Source organism: Sander vitreus, chromosome 24 (assembly GCF_031162955.1).
Source record: "Sander vitreus isolate 19-12246 chromosome 24, sanVit1, whole genome shotgun sequence".
NCBI classification, from domain to species: Eukaryota; Metazoa; Chordata; class Actinopteri; order Perciformes; family Percidae; genus Sander; species Sander vitreus.
In genome coordinates this window covers 1,285,225-1,312,002 of record NC_135878.1, presented here as the reverse complement: position 1 = coordinate 1,312,002, position 26,778 = coordinate 1,285,225, and the positions used below count along the sequence as shown (strand labels likewise).

The window sequence follows — 26,778 nt, the reverse complement described above, 5'->3', positions numbered from 1 at the left end:
TCATAATATGAAGGCAGTAAGGAAGCACACACACACACACACACACACACACACATTTCTTTTACAATATAAAACCGTCTGCAGGAGGTCTGTGAAGAGGAAGCGTGAGGATGGACCTACTGCCATGTTGGAGGAATGAAAACAAACTGTTTCTTTTCTATTTTTCTGTTTTCATTTACCACTCCATTATTTATTATTTGGTACGAATGTTGTTTCAGAGGAGTGAACATAAATAAAAGTGCTGAGTACAGGCTTTTCTTCATGCTTTGAGACTGGTTCTGATGCCTAAATTTCAGGGCCAAAAACTCCGGTGTTGCTACTACACAATGTACAATTTCATCCATTTTTTTATTTATTTGATAGCTTAAATAGCGGGCGTCTAGATGGAAATGAAATGCAAGTGAGTTTGAGCAGCAGATCGAAGACTTTAAAGGCATCTCAGATGCAACACTGCACAACACTTGAGGACAGGATTTTACAACTCTGGAAAAGGAACTATTTTGAGCAACAAATACTCAACGATGCGTTAGGTTGCAAGTTGAGGGTTAACTTTCTTGCCAGAAGGCTAAAGTCAGTCTGAATGTGGTCTTTGAGGAATATTATAACTACTACTATCTACTACTACTATCTACTACTACTAAACAATCTTTTTCAAGCTCCTAAAACCCTAAAATCTTGGTTTCATCTTAAGCTCTTCTCTGCAACATTAGAATTTATAACTAAATATGCCTCACTCAAAGCTAAAGTTCAGAAAAAAACATCTGTACGTATTACTTAAGACTCAAAAAGTCAACTAACCTGCTTCCTCAATCCTGATTGGGGCTCAGAAGTAAATGAGATCACCTTCTTGCTTTTTTCAACCGCCTGACTTTAAACCTGTGAGAAAGGCTCACACAAAAACTAAAATACTTCAGATACGTAAACAATCCCTCTGCCCTATAAAACACCTATGCCCTATTGACTTGTGCAGGTCAAATGACCAAACTAAAAATAACCCGGGTTAAACTCGGGTTCACCCCTCCAACATGGCAGCATGCTCCTTCCAACAAGACCTCTGTTCTAAACAAAAAACATACAATGCAGTTTAAATACTATTCTTTATATAACAACTATTATTTAAATATCTTTACATTCTTTAACATAAATTTTCTGTATTTGTTTAACATGGAGTGTGCTGTGAAAAACAGATTCATATCTTAGGCACATCAAGGCACATATCATACTTTTCATTTCCTAAAAATCACAAAATGATCAAACATGCTCTGACATGACAACAACGCTGGATTACCAATGTCAGCAGGAGTATATACTTTATCTCCACCTCGACCACAAGCACAAGAAATAAAAGAATGAACTCCAAAACACATTTTGTGTAAATAAAAAAATAAAAATTTGAGTTAAAAGGGTAGCATGCAAAGAAAAAGTCCCTTTAAAATCCAGATTATCTCATGCGACATACTAAAACATCTAACTGTATTTGTCTATAAATGGCTGTAGTAACATGAGAAAAAAGAATAAATAATTAAAATATACAGTAGATGGAAAGAAAGGATTAAAAATGCCAAAGCTGGAAACCTTGCAATGTAAACCTCAGTATCTGTAGTAGTTGTCAGTAGTTGTCAGTAGTGCAATAAATGGAAAAACACAGTGGGCAAGAAGATGCAAGATTCATCCCACACTTGATCCAAATCAGTACAAGTACTTCAGAAACATCTCAGAGTGCTTTAAGAACCATTCAATATTACCTGACTAGTGCTTGGAACATCATAAGGTCAGAAACAACACATTGAAAATCTCGCCAAGGCTTTATTTTAGGGGTCCATAATTACTTATTTGAAAGTTTCCTGGAAATAATTGGTGACATTTTACTGATTACAGGAAAAATAGGGTCCATTTAAGCCAATTAAATATTCATTATTAGTCATTCCTTAATGGAAACTTTATTCTTCATTTATGTTAAGTTGTATGCTTGTAAAAGTATGTCTCGATTTTCCCGATAATTGGTAGCAGGTTACATATTTCTTACAGGGAATTATTAGGATAATTAATAACGGACCCGTAAAATAAAGCAGAACCAAATGCTCAGTTGCCACATGAAAAAGCTGCATCGCATCGAGGACAGTGTCTTACCAACAATCAGTGTCGGTAATGGTAAAAAATAAATTAAGTTTAAAAAGCAGCGTTGGAGAAAGTACAAAGATAATGTGAATGATTGAAATATCAAAAGACAGTATAAAACAGATGTGCTGCGTAACAGGCACCAGATGTTGAGAAAAAGAGACAGATCAACTGGTCATGAGACACAAACCTCAGCCTCAATCATTAGGTACCATTCCACTCAAAAACACACTCAGGTGTGACGCTTGATTTGGCTAAATTCATCCCGCCGCGTGCTTGATTGCATTATTGTCTTTGAAATGGCACCGTTTGCCCCTTTTGTTGTCACTACTACGACTCAGACTCCGCCCCCGCTTCGGTCCACCGTCACTGGCCCTCTTTTTTCCAAGGTTTCCTCCGCCGTTTTCATCAGTATGGCCAGACGGCTGTCAGACACTTGTCCTTTCTTCACCGCGCTCATCAGCTGCACAGGAAACGGCAGAGAACAGCAGGGAAAAGGTTAACTATTAGAATTATCGGTACAGGACAACAAGATCACCGCTCAGCCACCTTCACATATCCCTGACTTCAAGAAGTAGACCATGAACCCAGCACGGGCTGTCTTGTTTATGTGTTAAAGCTGCACAGCTGGAAAAAGAAGCCATTTTAACAGTGACTGGTTCTACAAAAAAGAGCAGCGTCCCCTTCCTTCCTTCCTTCCTTTTAAAGAGAGACTATTTTAAGCAAACTGCCCCAAAATAACATGGATGCATAGATTACAACAATCTTAGCAGGTAACATTAATGATTGCTTTCATTACATTTTGAATTTTGGGTGTTTTATTCAATTTTATAGCTTTTGAAAACAAAAATGAAATGGTTTCAAAACAGAATCCTGACTAAACTTTGACATATACCAGTCTGTGATCCACTCAAAATCTTATAATCTTAACTATTAGTCAAAGTAATTCATAATTTCTGCTTTTTTAAAACTCAAAACTTAGGTATAATGTCATATAAATTAGGTTTATTGACCATGAATTTATAAAAGTGTTGAAAAAAGTGACAAAAACGTTTAAAGAAAAGTAAAAAGTACACACATACGTTTTTTTTTTTCTTCATTTGTGACCCGGAAGGACAACAAGTTCATGGTGGACGGGAAGACACCACGAGGGTTAAACATGCAGGACTCACTCTTCAGCGTGTGGTCTTCAGTTTGCTATACAGCATGTTCAGAATTTCTGCGTTTTTATTTTAGAGTTTTTAAAAAGGATGATATTAGTCTATATTTTTCTAATTGTTAACACATTCCATTAAGACCAAAACCAACAATGAGTTGCAAGCCCCGAACCTACTGGCTCTTACTGAAGATTTACATCAAACTGATTGATGTGATGTCTGTACATTCTCTGGTTGTTAAGGTGACAGTAGGCTGTAAACAGGCAGACGCTGTTTAAAGGACAATTCCGGCGCAAAATGAACCTAGGGTTTATTAACAGATGTGTACCCACTCTGTCGCTCTCTGGGACATGTTTTCATGCTAATCAAATGTCTTTGTAGCTTGAAACAAGCTAGCACGGACCGCTGATTAGCTAACAACGCTAGTATTCGGGGCACAGGGAACTTAAAAACAAATCGCTATTTATACCACTAAAAAGGCTCAAAATATCACCACACTTCAACGGTAGCATAATGAGGGTCCCTAAATGTTAACCGAAGCATTGAGAACTTTGTAAGTGTACAAATATGTTTGTACAGTTTAGTGAAAGTTTTTAATCCTTTGTGGACAACGATGGGGCTTACATGGCATGCATGATTAAATACTCAACTCTTTCCTGTTTTACTTGTCACAGAGGGGGACAGACAAGGCTTCTAGTTAAAAGATATTTTGACTCTTGGTTGATTTATTCCATCAGCTCGTCTCCTCGGCCAGAGGAGACGCCGGCACTCTAATGAAGACTAAATCACCGACTGACATCAACCTCTCCTATAATGACTCTTTTTCTGGACTTCGTTGTCAAGTGAGAAAGTAATTTCTTTAGCGGCGGACGGACACTTCAGGCCTCATTACACAAGTTGCTGACAGAGCCTTTTTAATTAGCTCCATCTAGTCGGACTTCACACCTGTTTCTGTTTGCAGGAAGTTCATTGTTCTCACATCTCAGGTGGACAACGGCCTCTTTTTTTAATGATAGGGTAATATGTGTTGCAGCGTTGGTGACATTATAGCATAAAGAAGGAGGAATATGTCTGTATCTGGCTGATAATACTCAAAACGACAAACAAAGAGAAAGGTGCTCTCCCTGCTATGATTCCCTGATATTGTAAATTAATGTATACAATATAAAACACGTATCTATAAGGATGTATAGACCTACAAATACCTGCTTTCAACTGGATGTACTGATATATATGTCAGGGAGGAAAAATGTATATTAAAAGCCAAATTTCATAACAGTTTCCGAAGCATAACGAGGCAGGCGATTGAAACGGATTAAAGGAATATGTCCACACACAAAAAAATGGAAAGGACTTTTTTTTTTTTAAGTAGAAGAAGTGTGTTTAATGGATTGCATTCCCCTGGGTTTATATTATGTCCTGTTGGTTCTGCTGTTACTGACAGAGGTGTTAGGCATTAATGGCTCCTCTCATCACACCACAGTGCTTAGGTGCACTCGTCATTTTTACTTGCATTTTCAGTTGGTTTTAAATTCTATATTTTCTGCAGAAATCACCCTTTAAATAAAGTAATTCCCTCATATGTGCTATTTTCTAATAACAAGTGAAAGAATGTCCCAGGGCAGTAAGAATGATTGTCCATTTCCAGCGCAAATCAACATGTTTCAAGCTTTTCTTAAATCAAAGAGATTTTTTTTTTTTATCTTCTTCTGCAGCAACCTGCTCACTGGTCCCTGCTACACTGACACTGCTTCACTCACATTTGGATTTTTACCGATACCGATGCTAAAACGATGCTTTTAATACGGTGCCGGTGCCTAAACGGTGCCTGAGTTGCATTAAATGGTTACATCTATGACGAGTGTGTTCCTGACTGAACAAATATGGGAAATGATGTGTTATCAGATGCATCCTCGCTGAGCTGCGTGTTACATACCTGCATGAATTCATCAATTTCCACTTGTCCGTTCTTGTTCAGGTCCACTTCATTAAGGATTTCATGGAGCGCATTTTCATCAATGTGGACATTGATGCTCTGCAGAGACAGAAAAACAGGACCAGGGATCAATGACGTGTAATGGAGACAAGTGTGTAAAGATGAGAGGCAGACAGAAAGAAAAAAAGGAAAGAAGAAAAGACAACTCACTTCTAAAACTTGCTGGACGTCAACAGTCGTGATGAATCCTTTGCTCTCTTTGTCAAACTTATGGAAACGCTTTTTGTACCTGTTGCACAGATATTAGAGTGTTAGAGTTTTCTTAATCACTTCTTTACATTTGATTCTACAGCTTTTGACAAAACTTAGATTTAATAGTAACCAGTGATCGACGTCTGTCTTCATAATGAGGATAAACAGAACTATTTTGTGACTGATGTAATCACCAGCTCACCTACAGAAACTCAAATTGCATCAGAAAACAAACGTTACCATGTTTTAAAAACAATAAAAAAGAGTGAAGTGTATTAATGACCTGACTACTTCCTGGTTGTCCAGATTGATCTCAGATGTCTTGGTCAGCTGTTCAGAGCGAGACCTGTAGCCCATCTCCAGGTACAAAAACTTCCTGGCTGCTTCCAGCTCGGCCTGGATTCCACATCAGCAGAGAGAAGAGAGGAGTCAGAAAAGAGCTTGTAGTGATACTGCATCCCTCCATCTCTTCTCCATCCATCCACATCAAATATACCAAGACTTCTATTGTTAGATGGCAGCACCAACATAACCCCCCAATGTTTTACATTGGAAATTGTTGTAAAAATACTTCTTTAAGGAAAGCATCAGTGTTGTAGTGTAACAAAGTCCAAATACTTTGTTACTGCGCTTAAGTAGAATTTTCACGTATCTGTACTTTACTTTGTTATTTATATTTTTGGAAACTTTTCCTTTCACTCCACTACATAGCCTAAAGAAAATGTATACTTTTACATTTCCCCTCAGCATCTTCATTACTCGTTCCTTGCAAGAAATGTTTTTGTACGTTGGAGTGAAATATTCTTTCTCACAAAAAAAATTAAATTCTATTTCTGTTTTTCTCTTTGTTGATGTCAGACTTGATGTTTAAGAAGGTGTGGAAACCCTGAATATTACGCTTCACTATAAGGAAGCCACAATAAAGTTCATAATCAAAGTTTTTTTTATTTTTTATTTTTACTTCTAATAGTTAAGTACATTTAATATCATAAAATTACTTCTACCAAAGTCATTTTCTGGTAAGATACTTGTACTTTTCCTCAAGTATTGCTTCCAAGTACTTTATACAAGACTGGAAAGCATACAGTAAATAAAATACGTCCACTGAACCTGTACCCCTGCATACACAATTACTGTTTTAAAATCTTGAATAAACTATTCCCCATACTGGCAGATGTCTTGTTAATGTTACAGTGTAAGACATGTGGCTTCCCTGTGCTGTAACTATACCGGCTAAAAATAGCTCAAAAAGAGTTCAGTTTTCATGCACCCATATCACGTCATCTCTTTCATACACACACAGACAGAGCTTCCTCTTCCAAAGGGTGTGGACCTTTTCTATTGTGTACTGATCGACAAAGAAGCCAGGACTTTAGAAACCCACCAGGGATTAAAGCATTATGTAAAACAGAGCAGGTTTACACAAACCACTGAAACAAAATCCTCAGTTTGTGTCATTATATCGTTCTATTTTGGCAGATCTTTTCCCCCACTCAATTAACAATGTGTTGTAAAAGCGTACCGTCTTCCGCTCCTCACTCCAGTCCAGCTCTTTCCCCATGATCTGCACGATGCGTGGGAGGGCTTCATCAGCCGCCTGCACGTTCAAGAAGCCCAGGCGTGTTCGCCGGGCGATAACGTCAATGGCTGTGCAGGCGTACTCCTTAATTGCATACAGCACCTGAGAAAGGAGACTGACATGAGGCTGGAGTATGTGAGCCTTTTGAGGGCAAAAAATAAGCATCAAATCCCAATTTACCTCGCCCTCGATGTAGGGGAATTCAGACACCAATCTCTTCCCCACGATTGGCCATCTTTTCCCAGTGACCTGAGCCATCTTGGCCACGTCGAACGCCCTTCCTCCGTACGTGGAGACCAGGTGCTGAGCGACCTGTGCACAGAAGAAAAAAATACAATATTAAAAAGAAAATATAAGACATTCAACTTGCAACGCCTGCACAGAAAAAAAACCTGTACAGAAGTTTCAACCAGCGGCTTCTCTGTCGTCAGTTCAGTAAACTACTTCATAGTACTACAGCAAAAATTAGACAGGGAAAATACACAGAAACTCTGCAACTTTTACTGCTATAAATATAGATAAAGATACAAGACAACGTTACAATTATCTAAAATAGTTCTTAAGAAATACAATAATTACTGTACAAGAAGAAAAGAAAATAATCATCACCAACATTTTTTTAAATAAAATGTCTTCCTTATCAGGTTTCATCTCCAGTTTTCCAGTCAAACCAACACACTTTATGCTCTTAAAAACACAGTATTAGCAGGTTTCTCGCCTGCTTTCTTTCCGCTAATATCAATAAAATGAAAACCCTTTTATGAAACAAAACTTTAACCTTTAGGAAGAAAGAGCAGAGGCACTATTTCACACTGCACGTCACATATTTTTAATAAGCGAATATGGTATCATATAGCTGAGTTGATCACCAGACAAGATGCATGACGATATCTGCGTACAAATGTAAACTAGGGCTGCAACTAACGATTATTTTCTCAATTAATCGATTGGTCATTTGATGCATGACATGTCAGAAAAGAGAGAAAAATGCCCCTCGCAGTTTTGTGACATCTTCAAATTGCTTGTTTCCAAGTTCATTCCATAGTCCAAAACCCAATCATATTTCATTTTAATATCACATACAACATTTGGAAAGCTGGAACTAAGTAATGTTTGACATTTATGCTTTAAAAAGGACTCAAACTATTGATAGATATGCATCGATAGACTAAATTGAAACTTTTACTCTAGTCTATATCCACGACGTTCCACTTCCGGGATTGATCAGGTGCTGCCTGAAATTCCGCCGGATGTCCCTCTTTACGGCCAGATGTCCGTCCCCTTCCTTTGTCTCTGTGTTGGCGTTCTAACCTCTGGTGGATTTGTGAGGACTATGGTTAACTGCTCCTCAGATCTCTGCAGGGTAAATCCAGACAGCTAGCTAGATTATCTGTCCAATCTGAGGTTTCTGTTGCAACTAAAACAACTTTTGTACGTACACATGTTCCACCAAAACAAGTTCCTTCCTGAGACTATTTTGCAGCGGCACCAATTGTGATTATGCCAGAGCATAAACCAGAATGCTGTGTGCACTAGCCAGACTGCTTTTACTCAAACTCAAACTAAATTGCTGTATGTGCATCTCTAAATGATCAATTATTAAAAATTGTAACATAGGTTGCAGTATAACCTTTATTAACTGCGTATTTATTCAAAGATGGAGCTATTTGGCCCTGAGCTGGTTGTGGATTATTGTGATTTTTAGTCACTGTGCTGATATAAAATCACAGGTTAAACAGTGTAGATGTAGCTTCTGGTATTCACATGATCGATTTCACCTCTTCCGAGTTAAGAGATAAGCGTTGGCGCCACTTTGTCAATGAGGTGTCTTATGTTTACAGAACACAAGAGGGCTATTTGCTATTCAGATCGTTGGCTTGGCGATCATGTGAAAGGGCACACCCTGTCCAAATATCAACAGTGACCTTTTCACCAGAGCCGGTGCAGAACGCCTCTAATGAGGAGTATGTGTACTGTAGGCACTCGGCGCAGGAGTACTTTTTCTTCATGAAACCATGTTCTATTGGGTTTCATGAAACGCACAGCCTAATTATTGGAAATATGACGTGTGGCTGATGTAAATCAATGTGCCCTTACTTAATGCCATTGGTAAATCGTACAGAATACAGTGCATTTCGATGTGTGTCCAGTCTTTTGTGTAGTAGAAATGTCAGCATTGTTACAGCGGCGGCTTTAATGTCAGCTCCACTGCTGCCGGAGAAGAGGACAGTGAAGGGACCTGCGTCAGCGTTTACAGCTTTGTTTTTTATCCATAGGTAGTTAAAGATCTACTTCTCTTCTACGCCTCGCCATGCTGAAAATGTTTTAGTACATAAGTCAAGCTGTTCTTGGAGCCAGAGCTTTAAGAAATAGTTCAACATTTTGGGGAGATATGTTTTTTTTTTTTATTTCTTACCATTAAAAAGCACCTCGACAGCTCACATGTTGCATCTTAACAGAAATGTAAAAATGACAATTTGTGGTGCTAGACTGGCATACTGAAGTCTTATCGCCACACTGAGTTTGGTACAATTACTGTGGTGGAAGAAGTATTCAAAACATTCAGTAAAAGTAGCAATAACACAGTGTAAAAATACTCTGCTAGAAGTAAAAATTCACAATTTCATTTAACATGCAAATGTGTCTTACCTCATTCTCCAGTCCGTAGTCCTGCACCAGGCGGATGTAGAGCGTGGGCGTCCAGCCTTTGGCTCCCTCCAGCATCAGGCCCACGGTCTTGCAGGGCTCTGCTGAGAGGCTGTGGGCTTTGATGGCTGCGTCCAGAGTCTCTTCAGCCATCGATCTGTAGGTAGTCCACTTCCCACCTGGACACGCAAAATAAGCAGCCTTAATAGGGCTCAACGATGTAAACACTTTTTTAACGGCTCTGGTTTAGGAAGTATTTTTCCCCGTTCAACATCTCCATTGACGTTTCAATAAATGCTGATATAAAGAGTTTTAAGCCTGGAACCGAGCCAACCAGCTCTGAGAGGAACCGTGGACCATTAAACATTTGATGAAAAAAGGCAAAGGCACAAGCCTGTGTACAGAAAATATCATAGATTTCAATGGTAGAAGCTTGTTCTAGCAGTTCGCAGGTTCAGTAAACATTTCCATGGTAACATTACATTACATGTCATTTAGCTGACGCTTTTAACCAAAGCGACTTACAACTGCTATATATGTCAGAGGTCGCCCGCCTCTGGAGCAACTAAGGGTTAAGTGCCTTGCTCAGGGACACATTGGTTGATGTATCGCAGTGGGAATCAAACCCAGGTCTCCCACACCAAAGGCATGTGTCATATCCATAGACTGTATATAAGAAGGTCATATCCACTGCGCCATCACCACCCACAGTGGGTTCCACCAATCAGAGACGGTGCTGTTACGCTTAGGATTGTGGGTAGTGTTGTATTTCTCCATAAAACCGGGAATAAATCATGTTTCTCTTAAAACAAGCTTGATTTCATATGGACTTCTAGCTTCTACAGCTGTAGAAACGTTGGTTTCACAACCTCACAGCTCCTGGTCAGTCTACCTTGGATGGTTTAGATCAGGGGTCTTCAACGGCATATTTAAAGTTTTGGGGAAAAACACATTAAAAATGTATTAAACAATAATTTGGCGGTACCCCCTGCAGTGACTGTTGAAGATCTCTCGTTTAGACATTATGGCTAATAATCAAAAAGAAAATGAACGGGATTTTTACTTCCGGCACCACACAGTTAAGCTCTATACCCAACAGTATCTGTGCAGTAATATCACAAAATAATCCAAAAACTGACCAGCGATGGTGACCAGTCCGCTGTCACTGATGCTGACGATGTGGTTTCTACAGATGGACTGAGTGTCTTTGGAGTTGGGGTCAGTGACCAGTGGACGGATGCCGCTCCACGCTGCCAACACGTCTCCTCTACGCACTGCAGACGACACAAACACAAGACACATTTCCAGTATGGGGTTATGCATGTCTGGAGACTCTTCAAGGTATTCTTTTGTTTTTGATGAGTTGAGTCTGCTGTGGTTGTTGGTCCATTGTGATATGTGTGATATTAAGCTATACAAATAAACTTCATTTCACTCCAGTTTGTGTTTGCTTTTAGACTCGCTGTTCCACATACTCTGCCTTGGGGTTAAAAAACACCTATGGTGCAAGAAAAAGTGTTTTTGTTTTAGCATTAGGACTGCATGATATCAGAGAAATATGCAATAATGTTGTTGAATATCGCCATAACGATATAACTTGCGATACATAAACAGATATTAGAGTGTACCCAGTTCTGCATTTCTGCTGCTTTCAGTATTCTGCTAAAATACAACAAATTGCTTGTTCAATTTTATAAGTCATTAACAACAATCTTTAATTAAACAAATTCAACATTGAATTGAATATAAAAGGCACCGCTAAAAAAATGAATGACAGTTACATTTTAAAGTACTGATATTTTCTTTCAACTAACACAATAAATCTCCGATTGTCTTTTGCGATATGTCGCAGCCTTTCCACGACATGTATAATGCGGCAGTTGATGTTGCATTGACAATAAAAAACCAATATACTGTGCAGCCCTATTTAGCATTACTTGGGGAAATGATTAGTTAGCAGGAGCACTGGTAGCCAACATGGCTTAATGGAAAAATAGACAGCCAATGTCCTGATGTCACTTCCTGTTTAGCCTCTGCTCCACTCTAGCTTCTGTAATGCTATCTCTCATTCAGCATTTCTTTCCTGGTGTTTACTTTCCATATTTGGACACAAATCTCCATACCCTATGAAGTGCAGTCCAGGAACACCAAAGCAGTGGGCACTTAGCAACTAAATAATATCAAAGAAAAGCCTATACATAACCGCATGCTCTGTTAACATGGAAAGGGAGGACTACCCTCACCTTCTACGTCGGGGCTGAGGTAGTTGCGGACTTCATTCAGGATGAAGTTGATGTCTTCCTCCCCTGGGATGGGGTGGGCTGTCACGCTGGTGGGCGAGTCGGTCGTCCCGGCGATGGTCATCTTCTCCCAGGGCAGGAAGAAGATGACACGTCCGTCACTTGTCGCCGGATCGAGGAGACCCATGTTGTCAGGGCTGTGGGACAGGAAATATAGGAAGTAGGATTATTATTATTATCATCACAAGTGCAAGTAGTAGAAGTAGCCGGAGTAGCAGCATAGTTATTAGGTTAAATCTGTTATCTTTACTGTCTCAAGTATGTGGAAGGAGTGTTGATGAGAGGATAAGAAAGAGAAAAAAAAAAAAAGTGGTAATGAGAAGAAGAGAGGGACAAATTGAGGAGAAAAGACACAAATGGAGAAACACAGATATGGGGGAGGAAGAAAAGGTGGAGAGGGCGCAGATAGCAGCAGGAGGAAGACGAGAGAAAGAGAGGAAGAGAATTAGGTAGTTGGCATTTCTGGCACTGTTCAAAGGGCTTGCGCTCCCTCGGGTTTCGCTCAATAAGCTTCGCTGAACTTTAAAACCACTCTATTGCTCTGCTGTATTTTAACCAGAAAAGATTGTCCTGCGCATGTAAGTATAGGTCAGATAATAGTTTAGTATTTACACATAAGATGGAAAAACATTGAGGATTACATACAAGTTTATACCTCTGAAATACAAAAAAATCATCAAACAACGTTTTAAAAAGGATATAGTGTATTGTACAGTGTTGGGCTGTATGTGTGACATGTGATATGTCGTACCTGTAGTAACCGGGGATGACGATGTGAACACCAGCGCTGGGTTGGCAGATGTTTTTGGTTTCCTGGTTGTCCATCTTCCTCAGGGAGTCTGTGAACGGCCCGGTGGCGTTGATCACACACTTGGCCTTCACGTCAAACTCCCGTCCTGTGAGGGGAAAAAAGACGGGGAAACAGCCATGGTATTAAAAAGACACAAGATAACTTAACAGCCTTTGTTGTTGTTTTTATTACAGGTGGGAGAATGAGAGAGTGTGAGGAAGGAGTGTAAAAGTAACTACTTCAACTTGAGTAAATGGAGAAGAAAACAATGTATTATTGTAAAAAGTAGAATCTGCACACTGTGCTTTGACATATGTACATGAATAATGTGATGCCTGTTAGTCCTGTTGTGCGCAGCAAGTAAATACAACATTGTAAGGGCAGAGGACAGTGTGCAGACTTTTTACCACTTTAATTTAAATTAAGACAACAAACTTGAAACAGGAAACTGTCTTATTAGACATTTTGGTCAAATGATTTGACTGATTTTATTCCAAAACTGCACCTCTCACTGACCTCTTCATCTTACAATAGGACAGCTGAATCACATAACTTTTAAACCAATATAAAGTTCACATTGAACTCCGAAATGATAGAGGAAAGACCCCTGAGCACTTGAAGATAGCTCCAGTGAGACTAAAAATGCTCATGCTTTTATCGCAATACCTGACTTTGAAGGGTGAAGGTCTAAATCTCTACATATGGGACGGTCACTCTAACTGCTGCTACAGCAGGAAATGTTATACAAGCCCTCTCAGGGTTTCCCCCAGAAAAGTTGTTAGGCCGGGTGGCAAGTGTCTTTTTTTGACGAGGGCCCGCCTGGGGCCAGTCACAGACTGACAGCAGCATTAATGTAGAGCCCAGTAGTTTCTGTAAAAACAGAATCATGGACGGAATTGCGAAACTGAGAATTTATAAAAGCTATAAGACAGGTTTCATAGGGCTGTACATTAAGTCAGTGCTAAAAGCTAACTGGAGATTGGAAATATGACTACATCTAAGTTTCCAACTAGTTTAAAAACAACTCATAAAAATACATTCACATTTTTTCTCCCAGTGGCTTAGGCCTGCTGGGGGGCAACTTAGGCCTGGTGGGCCACAGGGCTTGCAATACACTGGGGAAATCCTGCACCTGCATGCCTCACCTGTGATGACGTCCCTGCAGCGAGCGCCGCACACCTTCTCCTTGCCGGTCTGTGGGTCGTTTGTCTTCAGCAGGTGGACCACCTCGGTGTAGTTGGCGACGGCCGCGCCGTAGCGGGCTGAAGTGAGGGCGATGGCCAGGTTCATACGGGCATCATTGTGCTGCCCTGAAGGAGACAGAGAAGAAGAAAGATGGGGAGGGTTTAAGGCAGATTTAATAATACACTTTTTGTTACACTGTATGTATTTGACATTTAAGGCCGGATGCCTCTTTCAATGTGTACACCGACGGTGACAAAATGCAAGCTAAAGGAGACTGACTATGTCCATGTAACAAAGATATATAAATATGAATCAAGAAGTCCCAGTGATGATGACATTACAGTATATCAAAATCATAATCCAGCCCTGTTTTACATCATGAAAACAGCTGCTGTTCTAGGTTTGTTTCATCTTAACCTCACATGTAATACATAGTTTTGTATATTGATACTCTCTGATGATAACACAATAACATGAGCCAATGCTTAAAAATATTCTGCACTATTTATAGTTATTTATTTATTACTCTGTACATCTTACTATGACCTGTGCAATATGACATATCATATTCATCTGTATATATATATATATATATATATATATATATATATATATATATATATATATATATATATATATATATATATATATTCTCCCCACATGTAAATAATGGCCTGTACAATATGCCTTTTTCATAGTCATATGTATATTCATCTGTATATATATATATATTCTCCCAACCTGTAAATACAAGAAGTGTTTATAGTGTACACATTACCGTTATTACTCTCTTCTTATTTTTTTCTTCCGTTTCCTATTTTTTCTTCTTTCTTTGTGTATTTTTCTATCCTATTTATATTTAATGTGCATTTTTGTAATTTGTTGTGCTGCATTGAGCTGCTGTGACAAGTGAATTTCCCTATTGTGGGATCAATAAAGTCCATTTTATCTTAATTATTGGATTAATCAGTGGGCTACCACCAGATTACTATGTCGCTGCACATCCACATAACAAATATTGTTGTTCTGTTAAATATGTCATCATTATGTTAGAGGATCACATGCTTAATACTCTTTATAGATAATGTAAGTGGCCTATTATTGTCTTGCATTTACAGTTTTATGTCATGTATGTGTTCTCATGTTTCTGCATTCAAGGGCTCCCCTGATTTTTCTGGGTATTATCACCGACTGTTTCCTGTGGATTTCTCAGTGCACAGATCACAACAGTTGATGCAAGTTGCCATATCAACATCTATCAACGTCAAAATATTTGCCACAGAGGCTCACAGCCACAACATCTTGTAATTACACATACAATTCTTTGTCTCTACAACTCATGTTACTATAGAACCAGACATTCAGATACATGAAAATGTTGCAGATTTCTTTTGTCTCAAATGTAATTAAAAAGGTAAAGGTTGTGATATTCATACTTTTAATATTATTACCAACAAACACGTACCAATCCCTGCATCCCTGACTCTAAATGCTCTATTTTGTCTGTAGGCTTCTGTGCATTATTAGTGGTTTTGATAGCACTGACAGTGAGGCACTGTAAGAAGAGACATGTCTGTTGTACCTACAGCAGCATTACCATACTGTAGTTTCATTTTCCTGAGCATCCAGGGCATATAAACAAGTATACCATGCAGTCAATTCAAAATAAGAGCATTATGCCTCCACATTTGCTGCAGAATAGAAAAGGTGTCTGCTGTAGTTGGTGGCACCGGGAGAAATAGCTGTTGCTCAGCCGCTCCGACCGTCTAAGACGCTCCTTTGCGCTCTACACCGCCGGGAGAGAAGGTCAGATTTCCAAATGTCACCGGCATGATTGTTCCAGACGGCATAATTGGAGAAAAGACGCCCACCCCTCCACCATCCCGGCCCTGTCCCCCCTCAGAGCAGATGATGGCGGCGGGGGTGGAAAATCAAACATATGCTGCTTTGCACCAAGAAAATGCTCTTCCCTTTTTCCAGCCTGCACAAATCCAGTTCTCTCTTATATTTTACATTTAAAGAGTAAAAAGCCTGATGTTTTGGTTTTTTAAAAACACATCTTCATATTTAGTGTGTAGCATCTATAAAGCATTAATAACAGCATGTAAATTAAGCTCTCAAGACAACTAACAAGACCAAAACATTGAATTTGATGAATGTCATAAAAAAACTAATATTTAACCAGGAGTCACAGATATTTTTATTTTGCAACATCCTTCAAAAAGCAGCATGGATTTTATTTTTGCTACTATCGCACAGATTTGGATGGATATCTAAAGCTGTCCAACTGTTGAATACCATGAATAAGAAACAATAAAAGCCTCTTTAAGCGTGGTTAACTTCATAGGCTGTGTACTTGTGTTATTACATCATCTGGGTCACAGATATAACCAAAAGATTTATCCTGGGATTCATTCAAAACTGTATTTCTATGAAAATGGTCATACATATATTTATATATATATAAAATTTGACTCAAAGAGACAATTATATTGTTAATCGCAATTATTTCTTGGACAATTAATTGTACAGTACAATTTGGAATTGTTACAGCTCTAAACAGATCTGGCCTTTTGGCATTCGACATGACGAGCTGATACTCAATAGGTTCTCCTCCGCACCGTCCAGGGAGCGTGCAGCTTTTTACTGCCACGGGGAAGAGAGGGCATCCAACCAGCCTGTCAACACATTTTGTTCGGCACCAGTGGAAGGCCACGGGGCAAAATTAACATCTGAAGCCTATTTTAATCTTCTGTTTGGCTCGATCGTGCAGTTTCTACAATATTAAAATTGATCCAGAACTAGAAAATAGTTTTTCATATTTGCATTTGCACTAGAGCTACCAGACTAAAACCTTTAATAAAGCAAAATGAATTTCCCTTCTCAAATTGTTACATTTAATCAATTTTTAGAGACCAAAAATGGTAAACAATGAATTTCACAGGGGGAAAAAAGAATAATTACAGAAAAGCCACAAGAAATAATATTTATTCCATTCTTTTCTTTCCCATTAATCATCTCCTAACCCCTCCGCTATGTCTCGGGATCCATTTAAAGGGCCCAGAGCCACAGGTTGGGTTGTTTACATCATGACAGTTACTCGGCACAGAAGCCTGTTTACTTTCAGGTTTCAAATCATGGTGTTATTTTATACAATTCATTACCACTGGAAAGGAATTACAAAGGAAAACTGTGGAAAAGGGCAACAATACTGACTCAGCTGCTGTACGTGTTTACAGAAAATAAAAAGGTGAGTAATGAATCAACGAACCAAGTGTGCTTTTGAGATTACTGTCCACACATACCAGTGTCTATGTGGAAATATCCCATTCAAAGCAAAGGCATAGAAGCCTCTGCGGGCATGAAAGGAAGCATTTTGGAGCTTTGACTCACCATCATAGTAGACGATGGCTCCCACCAGCTTGTCCTTCTTCAACATGGGGAAAAGCTCCAAGGCTTTGGTCTTACTGAGGACGTAGCTGCTCTTCAGGCACTGGATCCCAGCCACCAAGTCGTACATCTTGATCCCTGCCCAGTAGTAAGGCAACTGCCACCATCTTGGAAATAAACAGGGATTAAAGTTAGATAGTTAGATAGAAGTGCAGGAGCTGGTGTTAATTTTCCATCCAGACAAAATAACAACTTTCTTCACTTAAAAGCATCACGCTAACAAACTATTCCTATTATAACCTGCTTGGTTGTGCTATTTTTACCACGTCTTGTGCATTTTCCATATTGTACGAGTCCTGACACCTACTTGTAAACAGGAAGCATGATGGGTAGTGGCGCAGATAGGTGAGGTGCAATCTCCAGGAGGTTGGCTCGCTCGTGGAGCGCCTCTTTCACCATCATGTACTGTTCCGAGAAAAGAAAGAGTAGGGTGATGACAAAGAAGAGCAACAAAACAAGATGCAATTAAAAATAGGAGGAGGAAGAGGAACCTGTTCGTAGTCTAACTGCATGATGGCCTTCTGGAGGTAGCGGACTCCACCGTGGATTAGCTTGGTACTCCGACTGCTGGTCCCCGAAGAGAAATCGCTTCTCTCTACGAGGGCGGTTTTCAGGTCTGGGAAGAAATGACAAAGAAGAAGTGAATATACCTGCACAGTTTCATACTAATATGTCTTAAAAGCTGAGAAAATTAGTGACAATAAAAGTAGTGACTGACAATTTCATTTGGTTTTGCTGACAGAAAGCTGGCTCTATTAATGTCTTAAACCCAGAAACACACAAAATAGAAATATAAAAAATACAACATGCTTTAATAATCCAAAAATCAATCCATGTGTCTAGTTTAAAATGACGTGTTAGCTTGCTACTGTTCACCAAGACAACCTAGATTTATAGTGTATGTGCATTTTCAGTGCTAGGATTGGTCAGTCATAAAAAGGATATATTCTGGGCGCCCGGATAGCTCAGTTGGTAGAGCGGGCGCCCATATATAGAGGTTTACTCCTCGACACAGCGGGCCAGGGTTCGACTCCGACCTGCGGCCCTTTGCTGCATGCCATTCCCCCCTCTCTCTCCCCTGCATGTCTCCAGCTGTCCTGTCAATAAAGGCCTAAAAATGCCCAAAAAATAATAAAAAAAATAAAGGATATATTCTAATATCTATATGTGCTATATCGATATATGTATATCGATGCAAATAATGTTCCACTCTTTAGCATTACAAGGGAGCGAACTCTCCAGATGTGTAAAACCAAAACCTCAATAACTAATTTGGTTGCAAAACTCAGGAAACTCCAAGGCACTCTCTTTAGAAAAATCAAAACGCCTTTATTGTTTTGGCTTGGTCATCTTAAACCTTTAAAACACTCTGATGCGTTTCGGCATACAAGCCTTCGTCAGGGAGTCAACTAATTTGGTTGGGTTGGTTTGAACAATAGTAATTTGTAGAATGCTAAGTAAGTATCTTTTTACAAAGATATTAGCAAGTAAAACTCTAAAATGAAGATTACTCAAATAGGAAATAACACCCTCCGTTCAACATTTTGGTACGGGCACATATATTAATGCTGTATTTTGTGATGATTTTTTAAAATTGATTGTTTTCCCTAGAATTGATATTTTTTATTTTATTACCAATGATTCTCCTAAATATTTTCTTTTTGTGCGGTACCACTGACAGCGACTACATCATATCCGTTTCTAGCAAAACAGAGCGAAAGCAGAAAATGCAGAAAATCCGTGTTATGTTCTTCTTTACAAATGAAATATAAGTCAGACTGACTGACATGTGATGTGCATCCTTCTCTAGAAGTGTATTATTCAACTTTTGTTTTTGTTAAAGAAGGAAAAGAAAATCGCAATCCCAATCAGATCGGCACCCATGTATCGTGAAAAAAATCAAATCAGGACAAACGCATATCGTCCCAATCCTATAATGCTGCATAAATATCTACTATTAATCTACTGTATGTTAAATTACCACAGCACTGATATATGTTCAGTAGGTGTATTTACAGTAACTTACACTTAAGCCTTTGTGGCCAGAATAACAGCTGACATACTGAAGCGAGACCATTATAAACTCCCGTACCAGCCTACGAGGCGTCTTCCTCCATCAGTCGGAACGCAATAAGGACACTTATAGAGCTCGACACCTGTTACATCCCAGGAGAGTTGATGCACTTGAAAGCAGATAGGCTTACTTACTGCGCGTGACAGCGTCTAAGGCACATCCAGCACCCGTGGCCCCTCCTCCGACAACCAGGACATCGAACTCCTCTGTGTTTTGCAGCACCGCGAGCTGGGCCTGCCGAGCGGGGAAATCATCCGCAAAGGGAACCCTCAGCTCTGCTTCTGCTGCCACGTGGGCTAACCGAGCCTGGGTGTGACACAGATACATGCAGCAACACGCATACAATAAGAAGAATACTTTCCATGACCTAAAGATTCTCTAAATTGTGCAAAACTACGAGTTCCAATGTTAATTTCTATTTACACTCTATGTTAAAGACTACAAATGTCACGCAAATATAGCAAAACTTTTCTTGAGGTTTATTCTGAAACATTGTCAGCATCCCCAGTGTTATATGTTCATGCATTAATGAATTAATTAATTCAATGTGATATAATGCATAATGACTTGCAATCACTTTAATACATTATGGATTTGACTGTGTAATGAGATTACTGTACTGTGCTTATCATATGCATTATTTTGTTGAAATGGATGGAGTATAATGTATGTACAGAAGGCTAGAAGTGCATCTACTACTGTGATTATGATTAACAAAGTTAACAATACGGAGTTCGAAAAACCTATTAGAAGAAAACGAGTATTCATTATTTTACATTAATAGATAACAAAAGCAAACTAACCCTGTACATTTGTGCGTTTTGTAAGATTTTCTTTATTTTATTTTTTGGCCTTTGTTAGATAGCGACAGCTGAGCTACTGTTACTTTGGTGGTTCCCATTTATTGTATGGGCTATAAGCTCATTTATCAGTCTAGCTCTAGAAATGAGACCACCTTATAAAAATAAAAATTATTTTGATACTTTAAGTATATTTTGCTGATAGTTGTTACAAACTGTTACTTATGTACGAGTTTGGATGCTGGACTTTTACTTGTAAAAGAGTATTTTTACTTGATAGTATTGCTACTTTTACTTAATCACAGCACAAATGTAGTTGGAATGCATTTTCAACAAATCCAAGAATGAGATTTTTGTCCGAGCTGAAATCCAAGCTGTTCTTGGTAGTGATCACGATGTCTCATTTTCATCATTAGTTTCCAAAAGTGTTGCTAAAAAAGCCCAGTAAAGCACAGCAAGCAGAGTTTGCTGAAGGTTACGATCTGCTGCAACATGCTGCTCAACTTTGCAAACCTCACAAAATAAAATAACAATTTTTTTACATTATTTGTATCCTTTGTTTGATTAGCAAAAAAATGAATTTAAATAAATAATCACAACGATAAAACAAAAAAACAGAGCTCCGCTCTGATATGAGGGCTTCATTGCTAATGAAATATTTATTCATTTTTCTATTTAGCAGTCCAAGCTAAATGATTGCATCAAGCTGCTTTGAAGCAAACGCGGTATTTGACTTGCAAATAGTAGCAGGCGTTTGTAATTTAGGTCTGCAACCACAAGCGAGACGATGATATAATCATTGTCTATTTTTGATGATGCATACAGACAAACACCGCCACAGAATTAAGTGCCAACGTGCGGCCAGTAATCAAGTTAAGTCAGTGAATGGCACAGCAAGGCCCATGCTAATAGCCAATCGGCCGCTATCTTGAAAACCTATCCAAGCCATATGCCCTTGCTAAAGGAAACAAGACGCATTGCAATCACTGGGATTAGAGGCATGCATGATTACAAACTATTGTGAAACATTATTATATTTCATCAGGGTCGACTTCTTGCTTACCAATCCATGCTTGGTTGAGAAGACGATGATGGGCAAGAGAAGACATTATCGCGCCAGGGCACAAAACAAAGTTCACATTAGGTTGCACAGTCACATAAAGTCTGGTATGTAGTTGTGTGGCATGCCTGAAATAGGCCTACGTCAGAGGTCACACAGCTGCTTGTCCAAATGAAGAGAGAGAGACAATCAGTGGCTGAGTTTTAAGGCTTGACATTAAGATAATTAAGATAATTAATCTTTTCAAAGTGTCTTCATTCCTCAAATGTATGTGTGTCTACATTGTCAAGCAGCGAACCGTTTTCTTTAAGATTGAGAGAGAGTTTGGGGATTTAAGTGTCAAAACAAAAATTCATGTTTCAAATGAATTAAATAAATGCTAAAATCTTAATTCACTGTAAATGTTTTTTTTTTTTTTAAACACAAAAATCTATTTTTAAACACGAGGTGTGGCATGTTCAGCGTTAACAAAACAAATTGAATTAAGCTCGCAGCTAGGTGATGTACAGCTGTACATCCATCACTTGACTTGACATCATTTGCCTACAAAAACTGGAAACAGCGAGCATGGCTCTGTGTAAAAGTAACAAAAGTCGGCCTACCAGCACCTCTAGAGCTCACTAATTAACATGCTAGGTCTCATTTGTTGACTGTTTTGTGTAAAAGCAACTATTTGCTGTTTTCCTGGGGGTTATGGACCATACTTTTTCTTGGCTGGGACCTGGAGTCTACACTGGCTTCCCAGAAACTGGTTCCACACTATATTCTAATACGGCTTTATATTAAGCGTATGAACATGCGAGTGGCATCGCCCTTCTCATCTAAGGCTGAGTAAGAAAACAGGATCGAGTGCCGGCATGCCTGCAAGTGAACTGATGCCTCCTGCTCAACAGCTGGAAAACATCCAATTAAACAAAAAGACAAAATACCTTGGATACGACAGCAAGCACATTCCAAAATCTAGAACGGACGTGCCCTGCTTGGTCGTTTTGTTTCAGGCCAAAAGAAATACTATTCTCAATATTGTACTGTTGTCATGCCCAAAACTGACGTATTCAAGGTTTGTCCTTTCATTTTACATCTGTCAAGATGTAAAAACGTGAAGCAGCATATACAATACTGACAATGAAGCCTAAACACATTTGTCTTCAGTCAAATTCTGCAAAACTGCAATTCTTGTAACGTGTAAACATGCAACACCAAACACTTGGCGAAGCATCTCTAACAGCACACAAACTGACAGGTGCATCAGCTTACCTGCGTCTTCCTGTACTCGATCAGCTGTGATAGGCCAAAAACTGTGGCGACCGCCCCACTGCCGATGATCACTGTCCGTTTCAGAGCCTTCCTGAACGCCATCGTCCCTGTTGGAGTAAACGTAAAGTGCAGTGAGGAGACAGATCAGGGACACCTGGGTTAAAAGGCTGGTATGACACGTGATGAGGAAGGAATGTAACTAAGTATGGTGGGTGGGAGGCTCTAAAAAGGCTGTAAGGCCAAATGTTCAGGTAGAGAAGGTGTGCAGACAGAGGCAGGGCATGCTGTGTTTATGTTTCCTGTTGCACAGAATAAGGAGAAACTTTCATTACGCAGAGAAAGCATTGCCAATTTTAATACTATATCACTTATTTTGTTTAGAGCTGCATCTGAGATTATTATACCATTGATTTTTTTTTTTACCATTAAAATGTCAAGATGTCTTCAAATGTCTTGTTATGTCCGACCAACATCCACAAACCAAAGGTATTTAGTTTACAATGATATAAAATAGAGAAAAAGCTGAAAATTCTCACATTTGAGAAGCTGGAAAAGGGACATTATTTTTGTCATTTGAAAGGAAATTGCTCATTACATAATCAATAATGATTATGTACCTTTAATTAATTGTGCAAAACAAGCACTTTAAGGACACCGCATTCGCTCTATGATAGATGTTTGTGATTATTTTTGACATTTCAAAATGATCAGACAAATTGATTAGCTTTAAAAAATAAGTAACTGACAGATGAATTGATAATGGAAATTATTGTTAGCGGCACCTTTTGCAAAATCATTGTTTGTCCAACTATGCAGCATTAATGCATTTCCTTCACTATACATAAGTAGCCTAACTGTGCTGTGCAATGCAATACAATACTATTTGCAGTTAAGCATTAAGCAACTGCTAGGATACTGTTTCCATGTTTTTATAATGGCCCTGTGTACCATAAGGAGCAGAACATGACACCAGCTCTGGCAGCATGAGGGCCTCAATTCTCACCAGGGCAGTCCCAAAAAAAGTACTTGCATCCCCAGTACAATGCACTTTGAATAAAGGTTTCCAGGGAGTGCCATACACTGAAGCAGATTCTAATATAAAACACAGCTACAGATGGCACAAATGTCAGTAATGACTTCTGGGTAACAAGTGACCTATAGTGTCAGCCAATATTAGCACCAAACATTGGGGTCATATTTTTACTGCCACTGCCTTTGTCACTTAATACAAACTGAAACTTGCACTATATTTATATTTAAATCTTAAATCTCAGACCATACTGATATTGCACTATTCCTTCCCTCTCTTCAATTGTTATTGTATATTTTTTGTAAAATTGTAAATTCTATTGTATTGTTATAATGTATACTTAATAGTATTTTTTTATATTTCTTACTGTCTTTTCTGTTTTAATTCTGTATATGTTAAGTGAGTGTTGTACTTTGAGAGAAAAGATTAACCAGAGTCAAATTCCTTGTTTGTTTACACAAACCTAGCCAATAAAGCTGATTCTGAAAGGATATAAAACAACAACATAAAAGTATAATTTGTGTGAGCTCCCTGACTACCAGAGGGCACCTCGGTTTAGGCAAATTAGCCTCTTTCATAACCTGTTATAAAGACGATATGAAAGCTTCTCTTTAGAACTGAAGCTGCACTGTGCAATACCACAACTGCATATGTTAGACACTAAAGCTGTGAGCTACAGTATATGACTGAATTATAACACTCACCAAGTATTGCCCAAACAATAGTCCAAAATTGGTATTCAAATAAGGATATGTTAGATCAAATAAGTAAGCAAGATTAAAAGTGTGACTAGACACTCTGCTACTTAAAAATGGTCAGTACTCCAATACAAAGTCCTAGTTTTACACTATTTTATTTCAGCAAAGACACTATCTTTTGTTAAATGAAATAGGTTTTTGTTTATCTTTCTCAAAGCCAGGTATTACCAATGTCCAACCAGTGTATTGGCCTTTAAAACCCCTACAGTATAATAAAAACCCTCTCTCTCTGTGGCATACCACAGGCTTTCACACCCTTTCACAGGCTGCTCATTTCTGGAGACTACAAAGGCCAAACATGGACAAAAATGAGCCCTAAAGAACCTTCTTGACTGGAACTTGCTGACGTGTGGAGTTTAGCCAGCTGAACCACACAACTGTTGAAGCTGAAGCCCTAATAAGTGAGTGACAAAACCATTCATTGTCATAAAGCTGGGCTGTCTATGCAGTAGAATGGTGAAAATATTTGTTTGGAAATTGGTGCTGCATAGGGCTGGGCGATATGGAGAAAATCAGATATCACGATATTATTGACCAAATACCTCGATGTCGATATTGCGACTATATTGTAGGGTTGACTTTTGCTGCTTTCACAAAATATTTTCAGAATTAGATTTTAGATAATCATCAATAATGTAAATATAATAACTATGTGTTTAAAGTTCAATAAAATGACATCACTTTACTGTAATGCAGCCTGAAAACCAGGAAAAGACTACACTTACCATATCACCATATTACGATATCCAAAATCTAAGATGATATATTGTCTCATATCACAATATAATATCAATATTTTGCCCAGACCTAGTGCTGCATGACCAGAGAAAACAGAGAAAAGAAGCTTTTATATTTTTTAAGAAGTTATATTTACTCCCTTTCGCTCAAAAGGTACCAGACTACTATTTACGACCAATTAACGCTTGTTACTTGTAGTCAACCAAACAGTGCACTATGCACTAAAATATGTTTCTGTAAAGTAGTTCAAGTTCAAGTTCAAGTTCCAAGTAGGCAATAGGGTAACTGGACCTTGGTTCATATTTGACCAGCACTGTTTAGTTTTACAGTTTAGTCTAAATTCAGTCTGAGTTTAAGAAAGAGAGAGAGTGGCGTCTCTCTCTCTCTCTCTATCCCATCTACTTTTTGTGTCCATATGTGGAAGGACAGTCTGTAGTTCAAACAACAGGCCCTAGAGCCAGCAGAAAACCACCAAGTTGTGTCAAAAGCATCACTTGGAGGTTTTTCTGCTGGCCTGTTAGTAGGGAGATCTGGGCACTGGTAGATGGAGGGAAGTTTAGCATAGTTCATTTACACATACTTCCAGTATTATTATAATACGAAGTTGGTTGAATATCGGAAAAGTATCCCATTAACCATTTCAAGTTCAAAGTGTATTGTCGTATGCACAGTAAGGAAACATGTTTCCCTGTACACTGACATTCTTCCTTTGCTGTCCACAGAATGCCGAACAATGTAAACATTTCTCCCAAGCATGATCACCGCCTCATTCACTTACATCAGCCTTCAGACTCCTAGTGAGTCAGCAGAAGAGGGGGTTAGGGTTTTTAAAGATTCACGTGGAGAGGTCCATTGACATATTCCTATTTTTAACGGCCTAACGTATATATTTAATAATTGTGAATCCCGTATGTAGTATTGACAAACCCACACAGCAGGGGGTAGTAGATTTATAATGTCAGATGTATTGCCAGGTTTAGTGTCCCGTTATCTATCACCACGCAAGAGGAAGTCCCTGTTCTTCGAAGTCTTGCTGTGGATTAAAATGTCTGCTCGGTTTGTTTCAGTTTCAGTCTTTGAGGGAAACCCTAGAAAAAGCGTCGTCTTAACAGTCACAAATAAGCTCTTCACGGTATAAAAAAAGAGACCTGGTATACACCTCCACAGGAAGACAGGAATATGTAGCAGTTTTTACGGTTTTATATAACCAAATACACACATTAGCCTGGCGTATCGTTAGCTAGAACAATTGATGAGAAGATGTCATTCAGTCATGGTCATACAAGCACTAGCTAAGAAAAACTCGCAGATGTTCTGCATTTTTGGCTCTACGCCAAAAACAACAAAGGGTTATTAAATAGTCGTCAGACATATTTTACAATGTCCGAAAAACACTCGGTTATACAACAGACATTCCCACTTACAGGATTTCTTGCTTTGTGGCTGATTAAAACTCGCTCGGGGCGATGCAGGGCGTAGACTGAGGACATCGGTTGTTATCCAAACCGCTTGTGTTTGACAACTACAACCAGGAAGCAGAGAGCGCCTCGAGCGACGTCGCGCAGAGCCAATCAGAACGCAGCGCTCAGCTACGCTCGTCCAATAGCGTTCGAGAGGAGGCGGTGCCACGTTGGTGATGTAAGGAGAT

General features: G+C 39.0%; 1 protein-coding gene across 2 annotated transcripts; it reads right to left on the bottom strand.

Moving 5' to 3' along the window:
- Positions 1-1,083: 1,083 nt before the first annotated feature.
- Positions 1,084-26,665, bottom strand: gpd2 (glycerol-3-phosphate dehydrogenase 2 (mitochondrial)). 2 transcript variants are annotated; one of them, XM_078243362.1, is made up of 18 exons: positions 26,555-26,665; positions 22,605-22,711; positions 21,351-21,359; positions 19,622-19,793; positions 17,905-18,029; positions 17,721-17,818; positions 17,357-17,520; positions 13,924-14,088; positions 12,740-12,884; positions 11,932-12,125; positions 10,828-10,962; positions 9,692-9,867; positions 7,223-7,354; positions 6,986-7,144; positions 5,747-5,859; positions 5,422-5,500; positions 5,212-5,310; positions 1,084-2,581 (listed from the first exon to the last, which is right to left on the bottom strand). In XM_078243362.1, the coding sequence occupies exons 2-18, from the start codon at positions 22,704-22,706 to the stop codon at positions 2,456-2,458; spliced, it is 2,193 nt and encodes a 730-aa protein (XP_078099488.1). In that variant the 5' UTR covers positions 22,707-22,711; positions 26,555-26,665; the 3' UTR covers positions 1,084-2,455. The 2 variants fall into 2 exon arrangements, with proteins under 2 accessions (XP_078099488.1, XP_078099489.1); XM_078243363.1 differs by lacking the exon at positions 21,351-21,359.
- Between the last annotated feature and the right edge of the window lie 113 nt (positions 26,666-26,778).

Excerpts from the sequence above, each read along its gene's own strand:
- gpd2 (XM_078243362.1), bottom strand. The coding sequence starts at position 22,706 with ATGGCGTTCAGGAAGGCTCTGAAACGGACAGTGATCATCGGCAGTGGG. Across the intron at positions 9,868-10,827 it reads CGGACTGGTCACCATCGCTG|GTGGGAAGTGGACTACCTAC; the intron begins GTCAGTTTTTGG and ends TTGCGTGTCCAG. Across the intron at positions 2,582-5,211 it reads AAATTGATGAATTCATGCAG|CTGATGAGCGCGGTGAAGAA; the intron begins GTATGTAACACG and ends TTTCCTGTGCAG.